This window comes from Cyclopterus lumpus, chromosome 2 (assembly GCF_009769545.1).
Source record: "Cyclopterus lumpus isolate fCycLum1 chromosome 2, fCycLum1.pri, whole genome shotgun sequence".
Lineage (NCBI taxonomy): Eukaryota > Metazoa > Chordata > Actinopteri > Perciformes > Cyclopteridae > Cyclopterus > Cyclopterus lumpus.
This window is the reverse complement of record NC_046967.1, coordinates 10,819,844-10,836,272: the sequence shown is the minus strand read 5'-3', so window position 1 is coordinate 10,836,272 and position 16,429 is coordinate 10,819,844. Positions and strand designations below refer to the sequence as shown.

Sequence of the window (16,429 nt, the reverse complement as noted above, 5' to 3'; positions counted from 1 at the left end):
TTTGGTCAAAATTAATATCGGGTCACGTAAAAATCTGACTTAAATATACTGTTAGTATATTATTACAGTCCATGATTTTACATCCGTTTACAGCATGAATTGTATTAATTATTCTAATATTCCACAAAGTGAGACACACACACACACACACACACACACACAAACACCTCCATTTCCGGTCTGCCTTTGAGCAACTTGACGCACACACTCGTTCACTTCTGGCTTCGTGGCTCATTGCATTGATTTAGCTCCGCGTTTATTTTTTATTTTTTTTCTCGACAACGTTGAAGTGCGGAAGGCCGAAACGATGTCGGGCTCGTTCGCCACCCTCGTGGTCGCGGCGCTGCTCGGCTCCGAGGCTTTGGGGAAGAGTGTGACGGGACTTCTCGGGAGCGAAGCGGCGAGGAGGCAGAAGGGCCAGTTCATCACTAAATTCATGTACCAAGGTAACGTTTGGAAGATACCGACGTAAAGATGGGGGGGGGGGGGGGGGCTTGTGCAGGCGGCGTCACGTGATAACGAGGTGTTCAGTGTCGTTGTTGTTGTTGTTGTTGTTGTTTTTATTTACTGGCCACTGGGTGTAATCATCTCTTGTTGTTTGCATTTTTTTTAAGCATGTTCTTAATTTGTGTGACTTTCTTCCTGCAGGACACATTGTGTTTAAAAAATAAAATAATTGAACCTATAAGCCTACAAGTTACAAACCAGCCCAGTTAACCACTGCCCCCCTCCCCACCCTCCAAGAGTGAGGTCAGAGGTCAGCTACAGACATCATTGAGCTGGTGTGTCTGGCTCCAACATGTCTTTAATGAACTAATTAGCTGCCATGTGGCCCCCAGACCTCCAGGGGGCCCTGAAAGCTGCAGGCTTTTTTCTTCTTTTTTTTTTTTAGTTTGTGCTCATTTCGAGCACATTTCTGATTCATCGAAGCGACCGCCGTGTCCCGTTTCCGTCTCTCTCCGCAGGTGACAACGGTCTGTTGGTGTGCCGGCTGGACAACTCCGCTCTGGCTACGGAGAAGGGCTCCAGATTGCTGCTGTATCAGGACATGGACGCGGACCTGGACAACCTCAGCTGCACGGAGAGGCTCGCCAAAGCTCAATTCACCAGTAAGACCCCAGCGTTCGCCGACACAGAGGGGGAGGGGGGGACGTGATGCGATTCCCGGCATACTCGTTGTCACCTCACCTCACCGTGTTTGTCCTCCTGCCTCCAGTTTATCTCAGCGAGGAAGAATACAACCAGTCGATCCCCCGCCAGTCCTATCCTACAACCTGGCAGGCCCTCTACGCCGACCGATACACGTGTCAGGTAACGTCCTCTTATCCCACCTTCACGAACATCAAACCTGAGGTGCATCAAGAGAGCGGCGAGTACATTTTCTTCTTCTTCTTGTCTCTGTTTTCCAGGAAAATGCAGTGATTCCTCATCACGCCGATCTCAGTTTTACTCTCCTGATGTTCAACGCCGACTCGGCTGGAAATCCTCTGGAGCACTTCAGCGCGGAGGAGGCAGGTCAGATATTCGGACATTACACAGGTTTAATTATTAACGCTACAAAAGTAGAGAAATCTGGCTTGAATTGAGAGTTCTATCCGCCTATTTTCTGGCTATATACGGTTATCCACATCCACTGTGTTGTGTGTGTGTGTATGTGTGTGCTGATAAAAAGTGATTAAATATTAAAATAGTTGAAAGTGCATAACGGTTTTACCACACGCTATGTCAAGCCTTTGATACTCGGGAGTGTTTGGAAGATGTAGCGATTGGTCCTAAGTGATCTGCATCATTCATGTGGGACAAAATGCTCTATTCTCTGGCTCCCAGGTCTCCACAGCTTTTACTTCCTCCTGCTGCTGGCCTACTTCATCGCCTGCTGCATCTACTTCCGGCCTCTGCACCAGGCTCTGAGGAAAGGAGGTCCCATGCACACCGTCCTCAAAGTGCTGACCACGGCGCTGGCCTTGCAGGGCTGCTCCGCCCTCTGCAACTACATCCACTTGGCCAGGTGGAGTCAATGCAGTTTTATAGTATACAATTCAAGTAGCAGCGATGATGCATTCAACTAATGTACTAATGTGTGTCCTGTCCCGCCCCATGGTGGTCTGCAGGTATTCCAGAGATGGGACTGGTATTCCTTTGATCGGCAGCCTGGCAGAGTGTACGTTCCTCTCTCTTGAATATGTCTTGTGTGTATTTATTAATGCATGCTTTCGAAGCTTGAGTTTGTTAACGTCTTTTCCACTTCCTGTTCCCCGTGCAGTCTGGGACATGGTGTCCCAGGTGTCCATGCTGTACATGATGCTGAGTCTGTGTGTGGGCTGGACTCTGAGCCGCGGCAGGAAGCCTCAGTCCAGACCTCTGCAGTGGGAGCAGTCTCGGGCCTCTACGGCGGTCGCTGTCGGTGGAGGCGTCGTACAGGTACGCAGGGTCACCCTGACGCGTTATCAAACGCACCTTTTCAGGTTGACGGTGTTTTGTTACAAATGTGGCCAAACCTACCTATTGAGAGGGAAACTGTCACATTTCAGGCAGCGTTGCTGCTGTGGGAGCAGTACTCTGAATCAGAGAGTCAACATCACAGCTACCACGCCCAGCAGAGTCTGCCCGGCCTCCTGCTCATCGCCCTGAAAGTGGGCCTGGCCCTGCTGCTGGCCTCTGTGCTCTACCAGATCGTCTCCACCGAGAGGAGCACCCTGAAGAGAGACTTCTACCTCTGCTTCTCCAAGGTAACGTCCACAGACGCACCAGTACTCTTCCCCCCCCTCTGCAGGTCTTCAGGTGGTCACATGGTCTCCAGGTGGTCACATGGTCTCCCTTGTGTTTTCTGCAGGGATGCTTCCTGTGGTTCCTCTGTCACCCCGTCCTCTTCCTCCTGTCGGCCATCTTCAACGAGCACCAGAGGGAGAAGGTTCGAACGCGCAAACAATCCACAGTTTAAGAGTCACGTGACCAGTTGGTCTGAGCTGGAGGGTTCAGGGAGGGGGATGTGACCTTTGGCACCGCAGTGGAGGTTGACATCATCTGGAGGACAGTTTACCTTCTGCCCTCATTTTGATTTGATAGAATCTTCTCATAATTCCTTAAATTTCTAGTTGAATTACTTGCGCTAACTAATTATTGCATTACAGCACCAGGTGGTGACATTTTTGGGTAGTTATGTCGATTCGATGTGTAAACAAGTTTACCTGAACACTATTTCAGTTTTTCCTCTGTCTGTCTGTAGGTGGTAACTATCGGCGTCACCCTCTGCCAGTCCATCTCCATGGTGATCCTCTACCAGCTCTTCCTGTCCCGTTCCCTCTACTGGGAGGTCTCCTCTCTCTCCTCCGTGTCTCTGCCACTCACCATGTCCCAGACGAACCACAGGGGGCGCTACTGAGCTAGTCCTCGAGGGAGAACGTCGCACCTCCTGCTGTGTCAGAGGGGGGTGAGGCTGGGGGGGGGGGGGGGGGGGGGGGACCTCATGAAGACGGGAGGTCGATGTAACGCTGCAGGGACTCGTCTCCTTTGCTGTTAGTTTCCTGGAAGAATTGCAATGGCCGTTAGTAAGTAAGCATGTTACCAAGGCACGGGGTCACAAAATGACCCGGGAACGATATTTACTGCAACACCTTACCTCTAGTTACCGGAGCCAGCGTTACTGAGCAGGAGGGGAGGCGTCTAATGCAGGGCCACCCGGAGGAGGGACACCTGCACGACGTCATAACAGCTGAAGATCAATTTGAACAGATCTCAGATCTGCAAACGAGGAGAATATTGACTCATGGTGGAGAGTGGGAGGACACGAGTTGTGCTCACCCATCAGACAGGTTTGTTGTGTTCAAGGAAACTCTTGATGCTCAGTTTCACTACGAAGGGAAACATGCACCGCTGCTCGGCCACGGGGTCACATTTAGATTTAGAGTTACTGAACTTCTGCAAAAAGTATTAAGTTTCACTTTTTAAAGTTTATTCCCTCACTCTCGACGTGGATGCCTGCGCTGACTTTTTAAATCGCATATCGCTGTAGCTGGAACCGCATGACCCGTCGTTCTTCCATCTTTCGTTTTCCACTCGCGGCCTGAGCCCAACGCCACGCGTGACCTTTTCAAATGACTCGGCTCTGGCCTGTGATTTGGGGCTCGTTCATCGAAAGACACTTTTTCGTACGCCGGGAAATTAAATCCCACTCGACGAAGTGACGGCTGACACATTTAATCATCGTGTATTTATTATTCTGTCGCGTGAACATCTGGAAAGGGGAATGTTGGTGTCACTAAATCTTCTGTTTCACTCTTGACAATCTTTATTCTAGTTAGAAAACAACAAATTATGTGAAGTTTAAGCATTTACTTATCGGATTGTTGTATACACGTGTCCGGTCATTCCTTTTTTTATTTTTATTTTATGTATTAACACTTGAGTTTCAATGTGTTCCATGTATTTATGTTCTGTGCAACACAACCTGTGGATTAATGAGCTCTGCGCTCATTACAACTGTAATAAAATAAAAAAGTTTAAAGTAGCCTGTAGCTATTCAGCAATGCTTGTGTTGTGAGGGTGAACCCAAAGTTTGGTACGGTCTTGATGCAAAGCAGGGAACACGGCGCAAGGAATCTGATATTTTCAGGTCTAATTGTGTGAAAATAAATCTACGCGGCATCACGGAGCTGCACAAGGAAACATGCACATTGCAGTAAAAGGTAAGGATGTGTGAACTCAATGCAGTTATTGATGTGAGGGTGCTTCTAGAGGATATGAACACCTGTATTTGGCTTTTGGGTATAGTTTCTGGACAGAAACACTCCCTCAATGGGACTCGGATGGGGTAAATAACTATTCTAGCCAAACATATTCCTATTAATTTAAGGTAAATGTGCAAAATCACTAGTTCTGCAGCGTGTGTGGAAATTTAAACCTTTTATTTTAAAGTAATTTATAATGTAATAAATATATTTGAATATCCAGATGTTTCCCCTCAAGTTCAAGTAAATTGGGTACCAACCAGCGTGTCTGATTTGATACATAGAATATATTAAATTCAGTTTATGAACTTACACTTATATCGTATTGAATATTTATTAAATTACCATTTTTAAAGTTTTATTTTTTTTAAATTGATAATTTTAAATATCTATATTTTTTATTTCACGTACCCCTATTTGAGAACCACTGGCCTATATGATACATGGTGGTTACATTTAATCCACTATATCTTTAGGGAATGCTTTAATTAATCTGTAAATCCAATTAACCAAGTGAAATCTGTCTTAACTGAGGTGCATTGTGCATATGCAACGTTTTAAAAACGCATGTTACAAAACACACATTATGCTACGTTGTCAGTCAAAGCAAAAAATAAATAAATAAAAGGTCGTCACGAACAGGATTCGAACCTGTGCGGGGAAACCCCATTGGATTTCGAGTCCAACGCCTTAACCTCTCGGCCACCGTGACTACGCATGCTCAACACGGCAACGACTTTACATATAGTAAAGCACGGTTGTTTTTTTTTACACAATTACCCGTTTTAATCTCTGTAATTATATTTAAACGTGTGCACTATTGGAGAGCAGTTATTTGCTACACTTTGGCAAGTGAGATTAAAAACGTTCAGGGACACGTCCGCATGCAGGAAGGAGGAGCCGGGGATCGAACCGCCGACTCCCCACTCCCAAATTTGAATTAGTCAGAATGACGTCATGGGTATCTTCAATAGTGCAATAAAAGTCAAACTTACTTTGTTCATATATTTGGGTTTATTTACGAATAAGCGACATGTAGTTTGTAAAATGTCCCACGTCGTCGAACATTTTCAACCAATTACGTAACAGCTTGGCTCAACGTGACCAATAGGATGGTCTGGTTTCATAATGGGCGTGCCTAAGGAGGGTTTTTTTTCTTTTTCTCAACGGCTATGTTTTCTTTATAATTGAGGGGGCGGAACCTGCACACTTAAGCCCCCCAGGCCTGTAAAGCTCGCGACACACAGCAGCAATAGTGTTTCCGTTTCATTTGCGTTCCTGTACTCAAAATAAAAGCTCTGGATCTTGGCACAGAGATCGATAATTGCTCAAAGTCTCTCACCCACTGGCGTGAGGTTAAAATACCATTTTAACTATAAAAACAAATAAACTAAGAAAATACAGAATACAGACTCGATCTTCCTCATTGAATTTATTTAAATTTCTCAGAAATTAGATTATTTTAAAGTCTGACATTTACATAATTGTTTTAGTATTAAATAATATTTGTGTCATCTGTGATTATATTCTTTTTTTTTTTTGTTGCACAAATTCAAGCTGAACAGTTGCAGTTGTTTCATTTTATTTTCATAAGGTACATAATTGTTTGCCGCTGCAAATACGCAATTATGATGCATTCTGTGTGCAATACAATATATGATAAAAATATGACCAACTTATTATTACAATTCAAGTCATTTGTATTACAAAGCATGTTTTATATTTGTCGTAATGTGCATATGTTTATCCATTTACATTGCACGACACATCCTACTGTGTCGGTTATAACGCTATAAAAAGTCAGTTCATACAGGTTACACACTAACAAAAAAAAAGAGTAAAACTAATAATAAGACATAAATCATCATATTTAACCTGCTGTAACAATCAAACATTAATACATATTGTGCACTTTTATTTTCAGTTTACAAAAACCACAAGTAATCTCACTCTACAGTCAGACACAGCGATGAGGGCTTTTAGTTTGAAAATCCGACGCCGGAAGTTACCTCTGAACTCAACTTCTTCGGTGGATTTTGACGTCCAAGACGTGTCTCCCGGTAAATGCGACGGTATGGAAGCTAACGTTAAGCTATCTGTTTAAATATCCCGACGCTCGCCGCCTTCCTTAAAACAAAAAATCACCCCCGCAGACGTGTTTCCAGTCGGGGGGGGGGGGCGGGGGGGGCGGGGGAACCTTCGGAGGCGTCCAACCGCGAGCGGAAGCGTCGCGAGCCGAGAATGGATTGAGGTGCGGAAGGTAGCGTCGGGCTAGCCATGGAGGGAGCCAGAGGAGCCGGTGACTTCGTATCGTTCGCCTCCGTTTCCGTGGGGATGAGTTAACGTTTTATATAAACAGCCACCGACAAAACAAAAAAAAAGAAGTATTCAGCACCGACCGCTTTGTTGTTCGTGTTTAAAGAAGCGCACGAGCGCGATGCCGCTGCGCACACGCCCTGAATATGTCAGCTGCACATACCGCAGACACCCGGTTGGCTGTCATTGCATAGAGCCCCTCTCCCGTTTCTAGGCCCTCGTGCACTGATCTAAACATGATAAAGGTTTAAAGTGTTTAAAAAACAAATCAAATCCAGATTTGCTTTGATTTATTTATTTATTTTAAAGCTGCAGCCAGTGTTGTCAGTGAGACTATAGGAGGGGGGGGATCTCCTCCTGGGTTTTATGGGAAACGGGGCCGGCTGCGACAGGACTGCTGTAGGTCAACGATGGGAGGATCGGTGTCTTGCTGCATCTCCCCCGGAGAGAGTCCCAAGATCCACAGGAGGGAGGTGGAGCTGGAGGATTGCCCCATCACCACCGCGGAGGACGTGAGCGAGGACACCGGGACCTACCTGCAGCACATCAGCGACAGGGAGCTCCCAGACGGTGGGTGGTGGTTGGTTTAAATTAGTTGGAATTACCCCTTTTTCATAGCTCCATGATGTGGAGACTCCATCTATAATGCAGTTATCTTTCATACATGTTACAGAGCTGGCCCAGGAGTCCAACCCATCGGACCACCCCAGAGCCAGCACCCTGTTCCTCAACAAGTCGCAGACAGACGGTCCGTAGTCTCTCTCTCTCTCTCTCTCTCTCTTTCTCTCTCTATTACAGATGTCATGGTTTAATTTCTAAACTCATTAACTTTTATTTCCCCATTTCAGTGCGCGAGAAAAGGAAAAGCAACTACATGAATCACACGGTGAGTGACGCACGCACGACTGGATCCATAACCGCCAATAGTTTAACAAAAATATATATATATATATATTTATTCTCTCCATTGTCGTCGCTCTCCCTCTACCCAGATGTCCCCGGGTATTCTGACGAAAAAGTACAGCTCCTGCTCTACGATATTCCTCGACGACAGCACGGTCAGCCAGCCCAACCTGAAGAGCACCATCAAATGGTGAGTGGTCACGTGATGAGGGGAAGGGTCGAGGCGTCTTGTTTACATTTTGCCACATACTCCGTCACAACGGAAACAAAGAGGAAAGCACGCTGACGCGACATAAGAGCCGCTGTTTGGGTGCAGAACGAGTGAAATGACACCCGGTGGTTGACTGTTTGTGTCGGTTTCTCTCTGTTCCAGCGTCACGTTGGCCATCTACTATCACATAAAGAACAGGTAGGAGACGTCTGAAGCCTCTCGTGGTTCTGTTTTTCCTTGAGTTCAGTCGGATTAGTTAGTTAGTAGGATTAGTTATGATATAGAAATATTTCTGCACTCCTCAGGGTGTCTTTCTTAAACCTCTGTTGGTATCTTAACTCTTCAACCAGCCATGAAACCTTTTATATGCATCACTGCCTCTTTTTTTTTTAAATGATGTAAAAAGTAGCGGTATTTACTTACTCGGTTAATTAGTAATTTAAGTTATTCATGGCAGCAGTTGGATGAATGTGGTCCTTGGCACGTCTTTTACGAGGCCCCCCGAGCGATCGCACGTGATGCCGCGCGTTGTCAGTGGAGACCTGGAGGTGCTCGGAGGTGGAGAACCACGAGGCAAACCGGTGGCTGTTTCGTGAGAAGCACTCGCGTGGTTTGCACGTTTTGAAGCCACCTTTTGTGTTCTCCCCCCGCAGAGATTCAAACCGCTCGGTGGAAATATTCGATGAGAAGAAGCACCCTCTGTCGGTGAGTTTGAGTGATTTTAGCCGTGTTTACTGTTCGCTCTGTGTGCGCCGACCCCACCAACGCAGGTGACCCCCCCCCCCCCCCCCCCCCCCCCCTCTGCCCAACAGAGAGACAAGGTTCCAGACGACTACGCAGTGGTCGACCCCGAACACAAACTCATCTACCGCTTCATACGGACGCTCTTCAGCAGCGCGCAGCTCACGGCCGAGTGCGCCATCGTCACGCTGGTGAGTTCACAGGGACCCTCTCATCCCTATCGCTGCTGTGTGTGTGTGTGTGTGTGTGTGTGAACCGACGTTTGTGTCCTCCGTCAGGTTTACCTGGAGAGGCTGCTGACGTATGCGGAGATGGACATCTGTCCTTGCAACTGGAAGCGAATTGTTCTGGGTGCCATCCTGCTGGCCTCCAAGGTGTGGGACGACCAGGCCGTGTGGAACGTCGACTACTGCCAGATCCTCAAAGAAATGACCGTGGAGGACATGTGAGTTCCGATCGATGAGTTCCCCCCCCCCCCCTCCCCTCCCGGGTGTGTTTGTCGCTCACCTGTTTTGTCTTCCTTCCAGGAATGAGATGGAGCGTCACTTCCTGGAGCTGCTCCAGTTCAACATCAACGTCCCGGGAAGCGTCTACGCCAAGTATTACTTCGACCTGCGCTCGCTGGCTGACGACAACAACCTCAGCTTCCCTCTGGAGCCGCTGAGCAACAAGCGCGCCCAGAAGCTGGAGGTGAGTGCGGCGCATTCACACACAACATGGCCCCTGCTCCTTGTTCTGTTCGGCTGACGGTGTTCGTCGTGTTTTTTGTCCGCAGGCCATCTCCAGGCTGTGCGAGGACAAGTACAAGGACCTGTGTAAACCGGCCGTGAGGAGGTCTCTCAGCGTAGACAACATGGCCGGCATCAAGAACTCCCAGGCGGTGCTGTCTTAGGTCTGCGGCGTGCGAGGTGGCGTGCGAGCTGGCGTGCGGGGGCGGCGAAGCCACAGGCCCGAGACGCCACGTCGAGGAAGTCAAGACGGCATCCAACGAGAGAGGCGTCTCCAAAGTAGTTTTAAAAATAAAAAATGAAATAAAATCAGCGGCGAAAAAAAAAAAAAAAAAAGTTTTCTTACAAAATAATGTAAAAATGAGGTGCAACAAAAGAGCCGACGCTTACCAAAACAATAGCTCTAAGGTATAATGAGTCCAGTCTCTCTGTGTCGATTACAAAGAACTTCAGCTAAATGCCTTTTTAACGCATGATGATGATACGGGGAAACATTTTGCAGACTAACTTCATTTTTTGTTTGTTTTTAATGAGTAACTGAAAGAAATGGGCTTGAATATGCTTCCTGAAGTCACGCGAAATGAGGTCTTCCTTCTTCTTTTTTCTTTCTCTGACCCTCTCTCCCACCCCCTCCCCCCCCCTCACCTTTTTATTCACACGGACGGACCGTCTCGAGCTACCCTGTGGTGTAGTTCTGCACATGGACAAAGAGTAGACTTTGTTTTGCTTACTATGTAGGCCCCTATAGCTGTGAAATGTACAAGACTTTATTTAATTCAAATAAATTTCAGTCGCTGTTTAAAAGTGGAAGCTGCTTCCGTTGGAGCTGTCGTGGTGTTTTTATTAAAGCAGTACTGCTCAAAGAGAAATTATAATAATCCTTTGGAACGGAATAAATATGAATTGATATTTCATATCGGGTGGATTCAGGTACGAAGAGAGACCAAAACTATTGGTAAATGTGGAAGATGTACTAATCTTACCGTACCAGAATATATATATATATATATATATATATATATATATATATCTTGGCCAGGTCTCCTGGTTAAATAAAGGTTTAATTTAATACAAATATCTCTTGGTAAGCAGACATCTTGAGTATATAATAAATCCCCCCCACACCATATTCAGCAGCAGTTGATATAATAGAATAAGTATCATAATTAAAGCAAAAAATATATATATCTTCTATGTGATATAGGTTTAGATGCCCCCCCTCCCTGAAATCATGGAACTTGATTTCTGACAGCTCGTTAGTGTTGTCATGAGTTTGAATAAAACATTTAATTGCGTACACTACAAAGCAACTATAAATGCACCTTTACGGGCCAACCGCGCGGTGGGGCCTCTACTCTTTGAACACTCCTCCTCCTCTACCTGCTTATGTTTCTCCTTCTGTGTTGTTATTGGTTATGCAGACACCAATAACTACGAACGTGCCACCTGTCGGTGACCTTTTGCAGCAGCATTTAGTGCAGCTGGCCTCACCAGCCACGCTATAATATTAGACATTAAAAGGTTGTTAAGGACATTCTCATTCAACTTTCTGTAGCAATTGCCATTGTGTTGGTTGTGAACAATGGTTCATTAAGTTGGGAGGTGCCCCAACAAACTGTATTTTGTATATATTGTTATATTTATTGATATATGATTTGCAATATATCACTTAAATATATATTTTTTAGCTCCTCTTGGGTTTTGAGGTTAAATAGTTCCTGATGTACAGGTTATGGGAAAAGAGTGCAGATTTCTTGTGTTTGTCAATGGTACTTATTACTGTATTTTGTATATGTTGTTATATTTATTGATTGATTTCTGTCATTTTCAGCCTCCACCTCTGATTTGTAATAAATTCGAACACTATCTTGCTTCACTGTCACCTCAATAATGCTCCAAAGACAAGTTCTTTCTCATTTTTTCTCCAGAAAAACATCACCAAATAGTAGTGCTTTATTTACCTTATTTCGATCATTATTAATAAAAAATTAATAGAATTATCTGTCCCTGCACCCGTCATAGACCAGTGTTCTGGCAGTTGTTGGCCCAAAATAATTAGAAATATTCCTCTTTTTCTGATCTCGAACACTTTGTCATTTAGTGTCATTTATTTCCCTTTTTAGTGTCATTTATTTCCCTTTTTAGTGTCATTTATTTCCCTTTTTAGTGTCATTTATTTCCCTCGTCACAGCTGAGCAAGAACCGAGGGGCTCGCTCCTGCATTTGCAGCATTGCAGTACCCATCGGTGACCGCACGGAGGCAGTGCTGCAGTATGTGAGATGAGCCCCGTGTGTTAATGCGACATCCTCACAGGCTGCAGGATGGAGATGGACCCAAGTTTTTTGGGAAAGACACAATTGTCCCCACCAATATTTTGTTAATTAGACAAAAATAATTGTGCACAAAATATTTTGCAAACTCATTCGTATTATTATCAGAAGAGTGAAAAAGACATTTCCACGTTTTCCTCAAGCCCTCGAGACACGATGCTGTCATTTAATTGGCTGAAGTGGAAACTTAACTTGCAGAAAGAGAGCTGGTCGGAGTCACGGTAAGTTAATAAAAGCCTCATATTAGTATTTAATATTTGGTCTCGGCGTTGATATGTTGACCCTGTTGTGCTTTGTAGTTAGGAAAATGACACCAAAAAAGAAAAGAGATATCCGAAGTTTGTTCCCCAGGGTCGTTGTTAGCTTGTTAGCTTGTTAGCTAGTAGCAGGCTAACACAGTGCACACCTGCATCCTTTTGAGATGCGTTCAGGAAACTCGGAAATCAGGTTGAGGTGTATTATCATGGCTGAGAGGGTAAACATTGTCTACCTGTTTTAAGTGAATTGTTATTATATTAAACATGCACGTGCAGACTAGGCTAAGTTCTCTTTGCTCTTCAGTTTGAGTGACAGTGACGTCATGAAGTGAGTGTAGCAGAGTCCTGGACATGAGGACTGAACCATACCATCCTGACCTTTAACCCATCAGAGTCCAGCAACTTCAGCACAAGAAGTTACGGCTTCAGGTAAAGTGGTACAGTCCGTTTCTACATTGTAGCCCTACATTGAAAAAGGTACTTTGTTTTGAGTGTAGTGCATCTCACTATGAGAAGGTCTTCCTTCTGTGTGTGTGTGTGTGTGTGTGTGTGTGTCTGTGTGTGTGTGTGTGTCCCGCCCTCAGTGTGCACCTGAATGGCGTAAAGCTCATATCAGTGCAGGTACATGAAAACTGTCATAAGGAGAAATTGATAGTGTGTGTGTGTGCATGTCTGTGTGTGTGTGTGTGTGAATCCTGTTGGGATCACAGAGTCAGTGCAGCTTCATTAATCTCTCGGCATCGTGGGACTTGTCTGAACTCTAAAAAGAGGGCTGGAGAGAACAAGCGCACCCCCCCTCTCTCGGGGAGTCACTCCATTTCACTCAGGTCACTCCTCATATCACACACTCTTCAACTGTACGACGTCAAACCCTCCAGTATAGGCCCCCTGAAACAACACAGGCCTGACACTGCAGAATGTGTGTGTGTGTGTGTGTGTGTGTGTGTGTGTGTGTGTGCGTGCATATCTGCGTCCGTCCATCATGCATAAGGAGTGATAGAAGGTGAGCAGTGCATATTGGACTGCGAGGCCTCACCGGCAGTATGTGGGTCATACTGAATACGCAGTATAGCAACAAAAAAAAAAAAAGGCAAAACTGTGCCACCGCGACCGTACCATAAATATTTATTTCACCTCAATAATGCAGAGGAAAGCACGTATACTGATTAACATTACAAAGCATACAGCTGTGCACATCTCTCACGTCGGCATAATACTCACACTCACAATACTAGACACAGAACAATATTTGCCCTTTTAATACAAACTAGATGTGTCTTATCCCCCCCCCCCCCTCCCCCTCCCGTGCGGAAGATGAAATGGGAAAAAATAAAACGTCACTTATAATTAAATGAGTCTGGGAGGACGCAACACGTTTTTTGGCTTCCGTGCCGCTCTGATCCAACAAAAAGATTCTCACTCGGCGCACGACGACAGCTTTGTTTGATGCGTGTGGTTCCAGTGTTAAATGCTTTTTTAAGTTAGTTTCAGATGATGCATCAGATGAAAAGTGGGCCTTTTGTTGTTGTTGTTGTCGCGCATCACCCAGAGAGGAGTCGGCAGTGGAAGCCACGGTTGGCTTTCCACTGGTGTTTCTTAAAAGTTGGGCCTAAGGAGCTCAATGTTTGAGCTAAAGGTGTCGCACCCGAGCTGTGAATAAAGACGTGGCTATCAAGTCGATAGATGTCCCCCGAGCTCCTCACGCTTCGCGGCACGGCTTCCATCTTCCACTTCGCCCGCCCCGCTGTTGCTATACTGCGGAGCTGGCAGAAAACAAACCCCACCAGGCGGTCGCCTGCCGCTGGTTCATCTCTCCTCTAATGAGCGCGGCGGCGGCGGATTTTAAACCTCGTTTCGTTTGCACCGCTGGCTCCTGGCAACGGGGACGAACACCAGGACGGCCAGTCTGTCGGGGTGAAACCAGACACGGGGCAGGTTAGCCGACTTCAAAGAGGGTCAGATGGACTTTGAGCTTTAATGGGAGGAGGTTTGTTACATACAAAAACTGCTAATCCATGTGCTTGTCTTCAGTTGCTCAGCAAAGGAGGAAAATGTGCTGAACCAGGATGATATTTGTTGTTGTTGTCCTGCAAGCTGAAGAAGGCATTCAGATGAGATTTTTTATGGTGCAGAGCGTTCGATATGCAGCGTCCTCCGAGAAGTGCGACGTGAGCCTTTAGAGAAATGTAGTTCTTTATTCTAGGTTAATGCACTCTGTTCATATGGTCTTTAGAAATGAGGATTGTTTCCTCTTTCTCGTTCCCGTCTCCTATAAAGTGGCGCTGGACGTGTTTTTAATGTTCGATCAGCGGATGCCTCGGAGTGATGATGACGGGCTGAGTGGAACAACAGCGTGTTTAATGGGCTACAGGCCCGGCTGCTGTGCAGCACTGGTACACAGCAGCAGAAACGGGAGGTGGGGAGTGTGTGTGTGTGTGTGTGTGTGTGTGTGTGTGTGTGTGTGTGTGTGTGTGTGTGTGTGTGTGTGTGTGTGTGTGTGTGTGTGTGTGTGTGTGTGTGTGTGTGTGTGTGTGTGTGTGTGTGTGTGTGTGTGTGTGTGTGTGTGTGTGTGTGTGTGTGTGTGTGTGTGTGTGTGTGTGTGTGTGTGTGTGTGTGTGTGTGTGTGTGTGTGTGTGTGTGTGTGTGTGTGCGTGGAGGCTAAAGGGGCAGCTCAGCGTTTACTCATCAGTGTATCCTTCCTGCAGAGCTGCGTTCATGCATGTGAAAAGGTTGTATGTTCTGGTTTAGAGGAAGTCCACGTCGACCCGCTTCGTGTCTTCAAGGCTCTAACAAAAGACTGTCGTGATGCATTATGGGAACTGTAGGATCTGCATTTTCCTTTTTATTTTTTATTTTTGCAAACCAAAGAAAAAAATGAATTTCCTTTTTTGCACGCAAAAAAAAAGTGCACAATGAAGTATTTTTTATTCTACTTCCTGCAGGTGTAATGTTTCCACCGCCTCGGTTTAAAAGCACGTTATAAACCGAAGCTGAATAAAAGTCGTTAGCTTGGTGCCGGTGGTTCAAATCCATCTAATATTTGTTGAGGTATTACAATCTGGACCAAAGTGGTGGAACAACCGGCCAACAACCGCCCTCGGCCTGAATGGATTACTATGGATTCTCTTTTTGTGGTTAATCTATTTTATTTTCATTTAAAGCACTAGTTTCTGGTTTCTAACCCCTCTCCCCCCCCCAATACTAACTGCGGGACCACTCAAAGCCACAATGGATCTTTTCGTTGACCTTCATGATCATGCAACTGTACAACAGCCGCGTTCCTCAGCCAAGAGAGTGATACTAATAAAGCTAATGGAGCAAAAGAGAGTGCGCAGAATGATGGGGGAGGAGCCCGGCGGTGCATGGGTTCCCTGTTCCATCACTGCATGTATGCGACTTCCCATCAGCTCTCCTTCTCCTCTCTCTCTCTCTCTCTCTTTCATGTCGGCGTAATCCTCTTTCGTACGACTCGTTCGTACTCTCTGCTTTTTAAATCGGGATAATTAGGCTTAGACTTAGACTCGCCGTCCGACAGAAGACGGTGGAACACCTAAATAATGCTCCTATTGTTGGAGGGTGATCACAGAAGAACTATTTAAAGGTTTTCTTTTTCATGACAGTGGTGAAGGTTGAACATAAGACAATGAGGTGTGTGTGTGTGTGTGTGTGGGGGGGGGGGGGGGGGGGGAAGGAGACGAGGGTGCTGCATCACTTCTACCTTCTCACTGGCATAGAGAGATGACCTTGAGTCATCAGAACTGGAGGTCAAACGTTTTAGTGTCTGTCTTTTCAACAACAAAAAATATATATTTTGTGGGGGGGATTCTTTAAAAAAAGAAAGATTTTTCTTAATCGTGCGACCGACATTTGGTTAAAATCTGTAGCCCGTGACGTGGTCACCGTCGCTGCATGGAGGTGAAATGAAGTTCATTACTTTATTACCGTATGATTTGATAACCGAGTATATTTATCGAATGTAGCGCACAGTTTCGCCCCGCAAAAATCAAATAAATATGTCAAAAACCACTCCGAAATGGAAATGTGAACGCAGCCAACCACTCCGACTCCTTCCCCCCGACCCCCCCCCCCAAATCAAAAATCCCAAAAATGATCTCTTCCCAGTTCCACTTGTTTTTCGAAACATAAATAAAAACCCAGCGCTCAATGGGGAGGACTTAAGATAGACGTTTCTTCTTCTTTTCTTTTTTTTTTTTT

At 45.7% G+C, this 16,429-nt stretch overlaps 2 protein-coding genes and 1 non-coding gene across 3 annotated transcripts; 2 read left to right on the top strand and 1 right to left on the bottom strand.

Moving 5' to 3' along the window:
• The first annotated feature begins 163 nt into the window (after positions 1-163).
• On the top strand, positions 164-4,507 carry gpr180 (G protein-coupled receptor 180). The gene is made up of 10 exons (XM_034550121.1): positions 164-446; positions 966-1,109; positions 1,217-1,311; positions 1,410-1,515; positions 1,828-2,008; positions 2,112-2,161; positions 2,264-2,421; positions 2,532-2,729; positions 2,834-2,911; positions 3,227-4,507. The coding sequence occupies exons 1-10, from the start codon at positions 308-310 to the stop codon at positions 3,380-3,382; spliced, it is 1,305 nt and encodes a 434-aa protein (XP_034406012.1). The 5' UTR covers positions 164-307; the 3' UTR covers positions 3,383-4,507.
• Positions 4,508-5,357: 850 nt separating this feature from the next.
• trnas-cga lies at positions 5,358-5,439 on the bottom strand. Its single transcript has one exon. It is a non-coding gene; the product is annotated as a tRNA-Ser (tRNA).
• Positions 5,440-6,751: 1,312 nt separating this feature from the next.
• LOC117742746 (cyclin-Y-like protein 1) lies at positions 6,752-10,436 on the top strand. Its single transcript, XM_034550367.1, has 11 exons — positions 6,752-6,799; positions 7,353-7,613; positions 7,717-7,791; positions 7,892-7,929; positions 8,036-8,136; positions 8,320-8,355; positions 8,811-8,862; positions 8,970-9,089; positions 9,177-9,343; positions 9,426-9,588; positions 9,674-10,436. Exons 2-11 carry the CDS (start codon positions 7,454-7,456, stop codon positions 9,788-9,790), a joined length of 1,029 nt encoding a protein of 342 aa, XP_034406258.1. The 5' UTR covers positions 6,752-6,799; positions 7,353-7,453; the 3' UTR covers positions 9,791-10,436.
• The last annotated feature ends 5,993 nt before the right edge of the window (positions 10,437-16,429 follow it).

What these genes read in the sequence shown, in the direction of transcription:
- gpr180 (XM_034550121.1), top strand. Translation starts at nt 308, where the DNA reads ATGTCGGGCTCGTTCGCCACCCTCGTGGTCGCGGCGCTGCTCGGCTCC. An exon ending in CACTAAATTCATGTACCAAG is followed by an intron (nt 447 to 965) that starts GTAACGTTTGGA and finishes CTCTCTCCGCAG; the next exon opens with GTGACAACGGTCTGTTGGTG. An exon ending in TCTACCTCTGCTTCTCCAAG is followed by an intron (nt 2,730 to 2,833) that starts GTAACGTCCACA and finishes TGTTTTCTGCAG; the next exon opens with GGATGCTTCCTGTGGTTCCT.
- LOC117742746 (XM_034550367.1), top strand. Translation starts at nt 7,454, where the DNA reads ATGGGAGGATCGGTGTCTTGCTGCATCTCCCCCGGAGAGAGTCCCAAG. An exon ending in CAACAAGTCGCAGACAGACG is followed by an intron (nt 7,792 to 7,891) that starts GTCCGTAGTCTC and finishes TCCCCATTTCAG; the next exon opens with TGCGCGAGAAAAGGAAAAGC. An exon ending in AGAAGAAGCACCCTCTGTCG is followed by an intron (nt 8,863 to 8,969) that starts GTGAGTTTGAGT and finishes TCTGCCCAACAG; the next exon opens with AGAGACAAGGTTCCAGACGA.